This window comes from Dama dama, chromosome 5 (assembly GCF_033118175.1).
Source record: "Dama dama isolate Ldn47 chromosome 5, ASM3311817v1, whole genome shotgun sequence".
Lineage (NCBI taxonomy): Eukaryota > Metazoa > Chordata > Mammalia > Artiodactyla > Cervidae > Dama > Dama dama.
The window spans coordinates 100,603,200-100,617,137 of NC_083685.1; the positions used below are offsets into that span (position 1 = coordinate 100,603,200).

The 13,938-nt window shown below is 45.9% G+C and overlaps 1 protein-coding gene across 2 annotated transcripts in view; it reads left to right on the plus strand.

Annotated features, from left to right (window-relative positions):
• The window catches only part of MAP2K4 (mitogen-activated protein kinase kinase 4), a 78,478-nt gene extending 71,137 nt beyond the window's left edge, over nt 1–7,341 (plus strand). The window contains exons 9-11 of one of the 2 annotated variants that reach the window (XM_061143509.1): nt 2,440–2,588; nt 3,634–3,679; nt 4,844–7,341. In XM_061143509.1, the coding sequence (XP_060999492.1) occupies nt 2,440–2,588; nt 3,634–3,679; nt 4,844–4,957 (309 nt within the window). In that variant the 3' untranslated portion in view covers nt 4,958–7,341. The remainder of the gene's footprint in view (nt 1–2,439; nt 2,589–3,633; nt 3,680–4,843) is intronic. The other variant, XM_061143510.1, reaches the window with a different exon arrangement.
• Nucleotides 7,342–13,938: the final 6,597 nt, after the last annotated feature.

The following is a 13,938-nucleotide window of genomic DNA, read 5'->3' on the forward strand; positions in this document are numbered from 1 at the left end:
ACTCTATTTTCTAATTGTTGAAAACAAGTTTTTACCTTAAAAATCAAACTAGAGTTGATGGTTTCCCTCATGGCTCTGTGAAGCGCCTGGGGCTGTTTAATGCTGTCCCTCTGGATCTCTTGGCCACAGACACTAGGAGTCAGAACTGCGCTCAGAGCAGGAGTAGGAGGCTGGCTCACCCGCGGTCAGCGCAGGTGCACAGGCTCCCGCGGCTCCAGCAGGAGTCATAGGTCCACTGATACTGTGGACAGTGTGTGTGTGTTAGCACGCATGTCTGTATGAAGATAGTTACTGCTTAGAATCTTCTACTCCCTGAACAGAAAAGTCACAAATTCTGATAGTGATTCCATTGTTTGAGGAACAAGAACTACCGAGGTGATAATTCTCAATGAAAGTTCTGCCTTAGAACAACCAAGAAAGAACTGTCTCATTTCTGGGCTATATTGAAATTTTGGTTCTATTTTAAAAATTTATTTATTTGCTGTTCCCCTATACCAAGATTTGTTTTGAAGTCTCAGATTTATTTTCTTGTGCGTGCTGTTTTACCAGGGCTGAAGGACATTTTTCTGACTTCAGACAGAGCAGCAGCTTCCACATTGGATGTGAATTTTCTATCACTCAGGACAGGGAGGTTGCTATATCCTTTTTGGTAGGCAACCCAGAGCTTATCCTGCCATTTTGCCCCCATCTTCTTAAGACCCCAGAGCACCGAGACCACAGGTTTCAGGGCCGGGGACTCTTCCTGGAGCTTGTGAAACAGTCTCCGTTTGTCCACCAGCATTGTATGTACTGAGATCCTCGTGCCGAGGACCACACGCCCTGTGAGCTGTCCTTGGTGAGTCATGGCACCACACCTGGTGAACTCTCTGTCTAGAGACATGCAGGTTGACAGCTCAGCTCTGCGGAAGGCTCCATCCGGCTTCCCTTGTGACCAAACCTGGGAGACACCTCGGGGAGTCTCTTCTCAGCATGAAGCCGCTGGTGAAAGGGATTCCTTCCCAGTTACTCAGGAGAGAAGACGGAACTTGGGACTTAATATTAGGTCTGGTGACTGGAGCAAGACTTGTAGTTTCCAACTGAGACAGCTATTTGCATAGAAGGATGCAAACAGGTGTCCATTGCATAGAATAAGAATATTCAATATTCAGAAAAATCCATCAGTGTCCAAGCCAGTTATGTTTAGCAAGCAAGTTTTTACTTTACCGTAAAGTAAAATTTTTGTTCTGTGAAAAGTTTTAACATAGAAATTTCTTTTTTTTTTGGCAGTTTCCTTTACTACATCTGGCTAAACTTTGTTTACATTAAAGGTAGCTCGGATGGTAAAGCATCTGCCGACAATGCGGGAGACCTGGGTTCGATCCCTGATTTGGGAAGAACCCCTGGAGCAGGAAATGGCAACCCACTCCAGTACTCTTGCCTGGAAAATCCCATGGATGGAGGAGACTGGTAGGCTACAGTCCATGGGGTCCCAAAAAGTCAGACATGACTGAGCAACTTCATTTTCACTTTCAAACTTTGTTTAAAAGGAAGGCATTCAGTACCTATAATTGCTTTATAACTTACTGTTCATAGACATTATTCTCATAATTCCATAAAAAGGATGAGATGAAATTAACTTCTGAGATCCGAAGTCTTTCACCTTATAACATGCATCCTGCTCTTTCCTTCTCTTATTAAAACCTGTTCTCAGAAATAAATCTAATGAAGTTATTCCCATTGCTGTGAATGGTCAGTGAGGTTTGCTTCTTCCCAAGCCTTTATATTTTCATCAAAAAGAAACTACAGGCAAAGGAGTGGATTTCTGCGTGCCTGTGCGCGTGCCTGCCGGCCTGGTTCCCCCAGGCACGTGTGCAGGGCAGACAGTGCCCAGCTGGAGGAACATCTTTTGGAGAAGAAGGCTTTTCTCTGCAGCTCCCAGTTGGAGGGGGGCTTTACATCTGCTTGATCGCCTTCCTTTCATGGTGTAAACTAGGACTTTTGACATTTGACTGGACCAATGGAATCAAATCTCAGCCAAGGAAGCTCTGAGACAGTCTTCTCAACACACTCTCTCACGTGCTGTCTCTGATGAGCTTGGGGCCATCCCCGCATATCAGTCACCTGTCAGTGCACATAAAATGGGGTTCATTTAGGCCATGCTCCAGATTTAAACCTAGTTCTTAGGAAAAGTACACAATTTCTGGATTTGCATTACCCTTGGAACAGAGTGGAAAATGAGAACACAGTTCACAAATGTATTTGATCTGGGGCAGGTGAGGACTTGCCATCCTGATTTCTAAATATCACTTCCACTTGGCTGTAGACATTCTGAAAGATTGCACCTCAACCTCACCTTGATTTGATTCAAGCCTTTTTCAGGAGTGTCAGGAGTTTTAGAATTGTAATGTGTAGTAACAAATAATGCCCAGTGTATTTTGTTTTTTCCTCTGTTTTCTTTAGTACGAATTGGCCACTGGCCGATTTCCTTATCCAAAGTGGAATAGCGTATTTGATCAACTAACGCAAGTCGTGAAAGGGGATCCACCACAACTGAGTAACTCTGAGGAAAGGGAGTTCTCCCCAAGTTTCATCAACTTTGTCAACTTGTGGTGAGTATTTGACTTATGAATACTCAAAACCGTATGGTGAGGGGGCAGTGAGGTAATTACTTCCTCTCAGTAGTGTTGGCACTTTACACTGGGGAAGGGGGCCTTATTCGTATCACTGTGCCCTCTGAGCTGGGACTCTGGTCACTGTGGCTACATGGAAGGTCCCAGCGAGCCTGGAGGGGCGTCACCCTTATTCTGCTACTCAGGCGCCGAGAAAGAGCAGATGTGGGTGGGGGAGCAGCTGCTGCCTCCAGATTTCTCGTACCTTGTACAAGAGACACAGCCTCTGTGAGACTCACCCTCTTACTCTGGTGTGGTTCTCACAGTGAACTCGTACCAGAATCACATGCACACTTTTACTCAGTGAAGATCCTCCCAGGTCACACTTTGAGGGGTGGGTCTCTGCTGTGACATAAACACGTAACATAGTTGGGTCAGGCCCAGAGCTCGACTGGTAGAACCACACATAGGCTCAGGGAGATCTTACGCCACGGAAGGTGTGAACACCATGCCTGATGTTTTTAAGTGTTCGTCTTTTAACGCGCGCACGTGTGTGTGTGTGTGTGTGTGTGTGTGGCATGTAAGAATACATACATACCGATGTGGCAAGAGTACAGTTGTGCCTTGTACTATTTCAATCTATATTTTAAATAAAACCTGTTTCATTATCATGTGAATATTTTTTATAACTATTCTGTTTATCTGACATGATTTAGAAGTAAGATACTTTTGTGAGCAAAGAGCTAGAGTGTTTTGTATATTCTTCTTTTCATTCTTGAAAATGCTTTTCTTTTTCTCATTTTGTTCTCTCTGGAAATGCAGCGTCTCTCTATTCTTTTTAGGTTCTATAAAGCTTTAATATTTCATGATCCAGATTGTTGAAGATTTTTTGTCTTTTATGTTTGGCAGCTTGTCTGCTTTGTGACTTTGTATCTGAAGGAAAAAAAAAACAACTGACCTCTTGCAATACTTTTGCTTGTGAAAATAAAAATACTTGAATAACTGTGTCTCCATTTTAATGATGTTAATTTCTGTGTTATTTTAGCCTTACGAAGGATGAATCCAAAAGGCCAAAGTATAAAGAACTCCTGGTGAGTCTGAGACTTTGGGGATAGGAGGTGTTTCCTCACGCTTGAACCCTCCAGGATGCAGGCTCACTGAGCAAGCCGCCGGCTGTGCTGTCAGAGACAGCTTGACCTTATTGAGTGTTTTTAAAGATGTTTTAAAACAAGGAGATTTGGAAAGACAGAAGTTGTGTCTGATTTTCCTACTAATATACTAGCTGGATTCTCATGGGAAATTTTGGCTTCGGCCTGTTATAAAAACTACCCCCAAGGAACTTTAACCTTCGCTTTCAGGAGCTATTTCCCACCCCACAGCCTGTGTGTGTGAGAGAGACGCATCTGTAACCATTTATTGTGTTCATTTTGCCTTGACTAAAAGCTCCGGTGCAAATTTACATCGCATGGCCTGTTCCCGCTTCTTTGAAAGTTCTCACCCTTCTGTAGACCTGGGGCTTTCTAAGCAGTACCAGATCTGGCCTTGGCCTTGGGAGCGAAGAAAATACTGTGACCTAATAATGTGGGAATATTTTAGGAAAAAACCCACTTGTCACTCTTAGCTTCTAGCTTTCCAAGGATATTAGGTAGAACTCTGGTCCACCCCAGCACTGACTGAGCCTACTGAGTCAGTGTACTTAGTGAAGCTATGGAAGAAAAACATCGCTGGGGATGGAGGATGAAGAAGGGGGTTTGGGAGGCAGATACGCAGCCATGGCATTTGGAAGGTGCAGGCACAAGCACCCGGGAGGAGCTGCTGCTGAGCCTCTTTCAGAGTTCAGGGGAGGGTCAGAGGACCAAAGTGGAAACCTGGCTGTAAGGTCCCTCTGCTGCTCATGGGGACGTCCTGCGTCCAGGAGGAATGACAACTTTGGGTTCCTGCAGTGCTTCTGGGCTCTTGGAGGGCAGCAGAGGCTCCAGCTCTGATTTGTGCTGAAGAACGCAGGGGCCCTGATACGCAGATAAGCTTCCAGACCCCACAGCCAGGGCGGCTCCTCCAGAGCCCAACACCGTGTATGGTGTTTCTCACTAACCTGTGCGTGGAGCCCAGCCTGGCTTGCCTCACTGCAGCCCTTTACAGTTCAACCTGGCTGGAGCCTGCAGAGCTGCGCTACATGGCAACCAGGAACAGTTCCCTCTGAGCTCTGATGTGAATCTTGATCACGTTTCTTTTTCTTGTTTTCCATCCTCTTGCAGAAACACCCCTTTATTTTGATGTATGAGGAGCGCGCCGTCGAGGTCGCATGCTATGTGTGTAAAATCCTGGATCAGATGCCAGCCACCCCGAGCTCCCCCATGTATGTCGATTGATGTCGCCGCTCCGTCAGACTCTAGACAAAGGGCTGAGAGGAAGCAAGACGTCCAGAACCTTCACCCCCACCACAGTGTTTCTGTTGCTCGCCAGACACCGCGCACACCGTGACTGGTGTTCTTTCATCCCGTCTGTATACTCCCGCCACCCCGAACGCGCGGCCCTGCGCGCCCGCGCCAGAGGCCTCGCCCGCTCTCCCGTGAACCCGGATGTCAGTACGATCAGCTTGCTGACTGTGATGAGACCACATTGTAAACTCATTTCTAGACTCGAAGCCTGGAGACGCAGCTGCTGGAAGGGTGTTTCGTCAGGCTTCCGAATGCTGGATGGACGCGGTGGCGGCCGCGCTGTGTCTGAATGCAGGCTCTGGGCTGGAGCGCGCAGCGGGCGCGGCCAGCGAGACACCTTGCCTTCCGGAGCTGGGAGACGGAGGAGGGGTAGACTTTCTTCACCAAGTGCAATAGGTTGACTGATTGGACCTTTTGTTGTTTGACAGTCACTGTCCACGCTTGGGGATCCATGTGCTCAGCCAAATTCCCTGTTTGAAATATCACGTTAAGTTAGAGCACGTTTATCTTTACCAAAAACCGTGCTGCGTTCAGAGAGGAGAACGTGAAAATGCCGAGACGGGACAGAATGTGTTCTTTTCTCCCCCGCCCCCACCCCCAGTCCCCTGCCCTCCATCGGGGAGATAGGAGTCTGCCACGCGTCACAGAAGGTGCTGATTCTCCGAGTTCGGTGTGCTGCCAATTGGATGTTCCACCTGCCACAAACCACCCGGGCTGAGAAGGGAAGAATACGGAGGGCAAAGTTTACAGATGTTTTTAATCCTAGAATCCTGTCTGGAACAACTCGTAGCAGCTATGTATTTCCCCTGGTCCCAAGCCTGATGCTCTAGCCTCTGTAACTCACTGACGGGGAGAAGTAGCTGGTAGCAGTGTGCCTTGACTGATCAGATAAAGATGTCTTTTAGGCAGCGAAAGACCAGATCTCAACTATGCGACATGACTGGTCCGGGTCTGCAGCTTCTGCGTCTCTTTCCCCACATCTGTGGTCTGTTGCCCCTACGTGACTTTTGCTTGATCCAGTATCTCGCCTTTTTCTCTATAATGGAAACCTTCATGATTACCAGGGATGTTCTTTACCAAGGATTTGTACAGCCTCCAGTGTATCACATGATCTCAAGTTTAAAAGGCTGAGAAGGTGGGGCCCAGCTGATGTGGCGGGTGATGGAAGAGCATCTCTTTTAGAGATAACACTTGACCAGAGGAGGATTTCTTTTACATGAGTTCCTCACCTACAAGACACTACCAGGTCACCACATTTCTTAGGATTGGAATTCTACAAAAAACAACCCTAAAACCAAAAAACCCCCAAAGAACACCAGAATAGTTCTAGGAGGCTGTTGAAATCTGCATCTTCTGCTGTCCTTCCTCCCTTCCCCGTGAGCTGGGTCTCCATGGTCTCCCTCCAGCCCCCCGGACGCCCCGCGTAGGTGTGACGGTCAGGTCTGTCCAGCAGCACCGTGAGCAGCTCACGCCCACTGGAGCGTAAACCGGCCGAGGTCTGAGACGCGGCAGATGCTGTGACGGAACCAAACAGCGGTGGGTGTCGCTGTGTCTCCTCCCAGGTGACGGTCACAGACACTTTTCAACAACAAAGGGAGAATGGTGCTGTTTACAGTTACATCCTGTCAATTTCTGAATTCACCAGTGGTTTCTCGCTTTGGTCCACTTGCCTGATCTTCCTGTTTTCTCCCCCGTGGCATGGAAACCCCAGATTTCCCAGCCTTGGAGGGGAAGCCCCGCAGCGCCTGCCCCTGATCACGCCAAGCCATCGCCCCCCATCCCCACGGCTCCCAGGGACTCAGGAGGACTCCATGTGGGGTCACTTTGCCATATGCAGATGGAGAGGAACACAGTGCTGACCTTCAGGAGCTGATCTGACTGTTCTCTCATGTGGACGACCACATAAAAAAGGCAATTTTAGTGTATTAATCATAGATTATTATAAACTATAAACTCAAGGGCAAGGAGTTTATTACAGTGTATCTTTATGAAAACAAAAGGGTGTACAGTGTTCACACACTGTGACAATAGTGTAAGAACTGTACATTGTGAGCTCTGGTTATTTCTCTCCTGTACCACAGAAGCATATTGTATAAAAACTGTCGGAAAGCTGATGTGAAGGGCTACTGCCTTATTTGTCTGTAAAAAGTGCAGCTCAGTCACATGACTGCTTCCTGGAGCTTGGGAATAGTTTATCCTGTATTCTTGTTTGAATTCTCCCTCTATTTAAGATGTATCCATGGAATCGAAGTGTCGATGTAATAGTTCTCTTCTCTTGCCTGCAGGTCAGTTGTAATAAATCTAGGATGTGATGATGACTTTGTAATTCGATTTTCTGAAGTCAGACCCTGAGGGGAAAATCAAGTAAATTCCATTAAATTATCTGTGCATTTCACATTGGGAAAAATTCTCTTGTTCCGCAAGTGTTTATGGCTTCTTCTTCTCCCCGCTTCTCATGGTTGCCTTCTCTCCGCTTATTCTTTTTGCAAGAAAGCTTTGCTTTCTGTTGGAGCAGACATGTTGGGGTCTTTCCAGATTGATTTCTTCACTGGTCTCCCTGACCTTCCCCACAGCGGCTCAGCGGTAAAGAACCCGCCTGCAATATTGGAGACACAGGAGATGCAGGTTCGATCCCTGGGCCGGGAAGATTCCCTCGAGGAGGAAATGTCAGTCCCATTCCAGTATTCTTGCCTGGAGAATCCCATGGACAGAGGCGCCTGGTGGGCTGCAGTCCATGGGATCGCAGAGTTGGATGCGACTGAGCGCAGGAAGACCTTCCCCAGCTTTCTTGCTGCTGACAGCTGAGGGTGCTTGACCCTGTGTCACAGTGGAGAGACAGCTTGTAAGAATACAGCCTCCTGCCTTGGCCCTTGGTCTGCTCCTGGCGCTCTGACTGCTAGGTGAAGGTGAGAGGTCAGCTCAGATGTAGCCACTCACTGCTTCCCAAGAGATGGGGGTAGGGAGATCACGGGGGTGGAAGCCCCACAGAAGTCAGACCTGAGAGGCTTATGGGTGGAGGACACAGGAGTGAGTGGAAAGCCATGGAGGCCTGGAAACTAGAAGAACTTGGGGCACCCACCCCAGGCTGACCTGTCATGCTTCCACCTGTCACTCATTGCTGACATCCTGACTCACTGAGCATAGACTAAGCCAGCACCTTACCCTTCTCCTGCGCCCACGGCCAGCCTGGTCTCTGATGCAGGAGACGCCATTACAGGAGCAGGTGCAGTGAGTAATCAAGTGCTGACCTAGGAAGGGCGTGGCTAGAGGAATCCTGCTCCTCCAGCCAAGCCTTAGCTTCTGGGATGGAGACTCCAAGAAGGTGCCAGTTCCTGGCTGAGCACCAGCTGTGTGCGGGACAGAGCATCGTAGATGGACCATGCACACCACACTTTGTGGACACTACTTGTGTTTGCTGATCTTATCTGATCATAACTGTAGCCTTCCAGAGTCAGGTGGCAGACGCCCTTTTTAGAGATAGAGGAAAACCAGGCTCAGAGCTCTGACAACAGAGGGTGGAGAGCTGAGATTCATCTCCAAGGCTGTAGCACTTAGCCTGAGAAATGACATTAATTAAAACTGCCGTTGAGGAAATGTTGAGCTGAGCACTGGGAGAGTGAGCCACGCCTGGGGCGTGCTCAGCTCACAAGCCTGCTGTGCTGCCTTGAAGTCCGAGGTTCTGGAGCCTCAGTGGGGCTTAGTGAGCACCGTGAAGGCAGTTGTGCAGAAGGGTGTTTCTTAGGACTAACCAGAGAACTCAGTGCTGATTCTCACCCATGACATGTGAGAAGCCTTGTGATGACGTACGTAACGTGGCCGTCATTGTGGCAGGAAATGGACTTGAGCTGGCTCTTTTATTATTAAAATGCCCTTTTCTCAATTCCATCCATTTTAGATGCAGGAGGATAACTTAGGGATGCATGAAGGCTTGAAAGCACCTGGATGCTGGCTGCTGGTCTCAGAGTCCCAGAGGGGGCTTGTGCCCCCAGCTCTTGGCCAGAGCTCTTATAGTCCAGTTACATCCATAGCATCAGTGCCTGATATCTGAGAGGTGAGGGGTAGAGAACCCACACACCGTTGGCCTTGAACTTGTCTTCCTTAAATACCTCGTTAAGTGGCTTGAGGGCAAATGCAGTCAGTGGTGACGCCCTTCCGAGGGTCCTCTGTGAGGTGTCCTGAACAGTTGGTGTTAGACAGTGTGGTGTAAGGAGTTCCTCTAGTCTGAAGCATCAGTTTCCATTACCTCCTAGGGATTTGCTGAAGGCTAAAGTGATGTATTGTTTGGTCTTCCCCATCTTCAAGTAAATGGATATCCAGGAATTCTCATCTCAAACCTTGAAATCATTATTTAGGTCAGTAGTTCAACATCCTCAGTAACAAGTTTCTTTCCTGGTGCTATGCCAAAGTGTGTTCATATTTCTTGACTGTAAAATGTGATCTTGCTCTCTAAAGTTGTCAACCCATGTATAGCATAAAGTGTAAAGTTAAAAGTGAGTCATCCCAGTGCACAGTGAGTCAGATTTCTATCTGCATTTGAAATTTCTCTCTACCTACACATTTTGCTGAAGAACCATGAAACAGGTCCTCTAGTTTTTCACAGCACTACCCACAGATTTAATGTGAAGACAACTCTCTGAGGTAGAAAGTTACCTCAGTCCTACTCACTGGAGGCCAGCCTGAAATAGTTAGATAATTTGCTTAAGGTCATACTTATGTAGGGAATTGTACATCACGCCACAGATGGACTTTTTTTTTTTTTGGTATGTGAAAAATTTATTTTAAGCTTACTTTATAAAAGATACAGCGTGTGTGCATGCGTGCATGCCAGGTCGCTTCAGTGGTATCCAACTCTGCAACACCGTGGACTGTAGCCCACCAGGCTCTTCTGTCTATGGGATTCTCCAGGCAAGAATACTGGAGCGGGTTTCCATTCCCTCCTCCAGGGCATCTTCCTGACCCAGGGATGGAACTTGTATCTCCAGTGGCTCCTGCAACGCAGGTAGATTCTTTACCAGTGAGCCACCAGCGAAACCAAGTTGGGGCATAGCTATATAAAATTGAAAATAGAAATCTTTATGTCAGTTACCCAGTTAGCAAGTAGGTTCCATGATGCTTGTCTCTTAAGACCCGATTTTGAATTCTTGGTGGTAATTCTCATAACACCAAGAGCACATTTGACGTTTTTATATAAATAAGGATGCACTGAGTTCTGTGTTCAAAGATGGACTTTCATCTCTTAAGTGATTTTAAGCAGGGAAGTGACCTGATCTGATTGGTCCATTCCAAAAATCATCTCAGTGACTGGGTAGGCTGGAATGGAAGTGGTGGATCTGAAGGCCAGTCGAGAAACTTGGACTATTCTGCATAAAAATTGGGGGGAAGTGAAGTAGTGGAATGGAATGAATTTAAGGGTGAGTTTGGGTGGAATGAGCTGACTGGCTCCTGATGAGGGGAAGAAGCATTGGAGGGCCTGGAGGAAAGTTGTCTTCTGGCTTGAGAGATTTCGGGTTGCTGTGCAGAATCTGTGCCATATTCACAGCCTTTAATGGTTTGCCGAACCTGCTCTGCTCTGTCACGCCTTCTTGGTGCCTAAGCTGGCCCCTTCCATGTGGAATTCCTTTCTTCACTTGTCTTTTGAAAACACCTGCTGGTTCTTTAAGACCTGGGTTAAATGTCACACCCTCTGGGAAGCCTTTCCCAGTTCTGTCCTCTGAGCTCTCATCACTTTTCTTTTCAAACACAGCCCTACACAGCGTCTAACTGTTTTGTGACTTGTCTCCTTCCTTGTTTGTGAGTTGTTTGAGTTTGTTCTCAGACCTCTTGGTGGCCCAGTGGTAGAGTCAGTGTAGCGGTCCTACAGTGATGGTCTGTTTCAGTTAAAAAGGACTTGTAGGCCTGACATTTTCACTCCTGACGGCAGTGTCTCATCCTATTGAGCCTAATTGATTATTTTCCCAGAACCGCGCCAAATAAATTGGATTTACATATCCATTGGGTATTTCTGCTAAAAGCAAGGAGGTGAACACAGACCTTGGTTGTGGAACCACACACTCAATGGTTAGGAATCCAATTTTAGGTCCTATGTAAATAGAAGTAGTCAATTGTCATTAACAAAGTACTGGTGACTTCTGTTTCTGACAGGACATTAGCTTGGATACTGTTAATGGTACTCCTAACTGGAGTAACTATACTGGTAATCACAAAAGAAAACTCTTTATTTTCAAATGCTTTCCCCCAAGTTGACACAAAAGTAAGGAATCTCTGAGGCACCCTCACCCCCAGCCCCCATAAATAGAAGCAGCAGGAACTCTTGATTCCAAACTTTTTTCTGTTTCTAGAAAGTAAATCGATTTTCAAAGATTGAGGAGTTGCTTCATTTGAGAACAGAAAGTGTTAAGAACTTGGCAGGAGCAACTTTTGTTCCTGAGAGTGTGCTTTCTTTGGAAGTTGCGGAATGATGTGGCGACAGGTAAGTCTTCTTTGCTGAGAGTTGTGAACCTCGAGCTTGAGCTTTTGTATTTAAAATTATGTGGGGTTCAGGGCTCAGGAGGTAAGGCGTGGCACCAGTGCTCCAACAAGGCTGAGACCTTGAAGGGCTTTGTATGAAGTCTAAGGTGGACAGAGATCTGCCAAGTGGTGGGAAAAGAAATGGAAACATACTTGCCTTCATCCTGGCACTATATGCAGGAAAATTTTTAAGATCTACAAGAAGCCATAACCACAAATCAACTTCCATGGGGGTTCATGGTCTGAATTCCAACTGTGGTCAACTTCCATGTGGATTCATGGTCTGAATTCCCACTGTGGTCCCAGAACCCCCAAGCAGAGGGTTTAAATTAAACAGACCTGAATTAGTATCATCCCCAGGTGATTGGCAGAAGCTAAAAGTAATTGTCTCTGGTGGACGTCTTCAACTCAGGTTCAAAGAATTATGACAGGTGAGGCTCAAAGGAAAATGACTAGCTCACAGTCAAAAATGTATGGCTGATGGATGGGAGGAGGGTTTGGGGGAGAGTGGATACTTGTATATGTATGGCTGATGGATGGGAGGAGGGTGTCGGGGAGAGTGGATACTTGTATATGTATGGCTGATGGATGGGAGGAGGGTGTGGGGGAGAGTGGATACTTGTATATGTATGGCTGAGTCCCTTTGCTCTCCACCTGAAGCTATCACAGCATTGTTAATCAGCAATACTCCAATATAAAAAAGCTTAAAGTCTCAACAGACCTATATAACAAGTAAAGAAATAAAAAAAAATAACAAACACAAGCAACATGCTAAATGAGAACCATCAGAGACCATAAGCAGTGTGAACTATTTGAATTTATCAAATAAAGAATATAAAATAAATGTTTAACATGTTAAAGAAATCAAGTGGGAAGATTGAAAATATGAGTCTGGAAATAAGAGACTATCAGTGCTATCAAGAAGAAGTAAAAAAGGATCAAATAAAACTTGTTGAACTGAACAATATAGTCATCGTCCTTCAGTTGCTAAGTCACGTCCCACTCTTTGCGGCCCCGTGGACTGCAGCATGCCAGGCTTCCCTGTCCACCAACTCCCGGAGCTTGCTCAAACTCATGTCCATTGAGCGGTGCTGCCATCCAACCATCTCATCCTCAATACAGAGACTGAACTAACAGGGCAAGCGGTGTAGTGGAGACTGCTCTTCATCCTCCCCAACCCACACCCAGAATCTCTTCTCCTTTCCTTCCCTTTAGCCCTAAAAACATTGAGTTTTATGGGGCATGTGGTGACCTAGCTAGTGCATATTTTCCTTCTCACTTTATTTAAATGATTGGCTATTACTGTTTTTTGGGTCACTTCTTGTGGCATGTGGGATCTTAGTTCCCCAACCAGGGATTGAACTCATGCCTCCTGCAGTGGAAGGTGGAGTCCTAACCACTGGACCACCAAGGAAGGCCCTAGATAATTAGTTATTAACTAACAGGAATATAATGAAAACTCGTGTGAAAATAAACAGTCATAACTAGCAATTACCTGTTTCTAACCTCACTATCACATTTCCCAGCCTTCCCTGACAACATAATCCTGCTCTTGAAGTCCCATGATGGTTGTTCATTTGCTTTCTTTGTCTTCCCTCCTTCCCTCTCCTCCTTTCCTTCCCCTTCTTCCTTTCCTTCCATAGATAGATAGAGCATATTTCTGAGTTTAGGTCTTATATTTTGTCAAAAAGTCATGCTGTTTATACTATTTGGGGATTTTTCCTCCTAATACCCATATTGCTATTTGATTGCTGTGTAATGTAATATTCCATTGCATAAAAAAAAAATCCATTCTCCCATTCATGGGCATTTTCGTTATTTCCAGATTTTTCTCAGGTGAACAGTACCACTGTGAATATTCTTGTCCTTGTGTCCTGCTTCACAAGGGCTAGAATTTCCTTTGGACCCATGCTGGAGTCAAATTGCTGGATCATAAAGCATGCATTGAATGTTCAGTTTTGAGAGATAATACCAAACTGTTTTCCAAGTAATTGCACTAATTTACTCTCTACATCTTCTCCAACGTTTGATATTTCAGACTTTAAGTTTTTTTCCAATTGAAGAAGTTTAAAAGGTGACCTTGATATGACTTAATCACTAATGACGAGATGCTTGTAGACACATTTATTGGCCAGATGTGTTTCCTCATTCATGTTTCTGCTCGTTTTCTCATTGGGTTACTTATGCCTTATTTTTAGTTACTGTCATTTCTATATTATTGATCCAAATTGCTCCTGGGTGTGTATACCGAAAATACCTTCTCTTGGTAACTTATTTTTTCACTTTTTAAAGGTATCTTGATGAACAAATGTTACGAACATCAGGTATTCAGACGGACATCAGTATTTTATAATTCATTGTTTTTGCATCTTATTTGAAAGACTAAGATTTTAATTGCAAGGTTT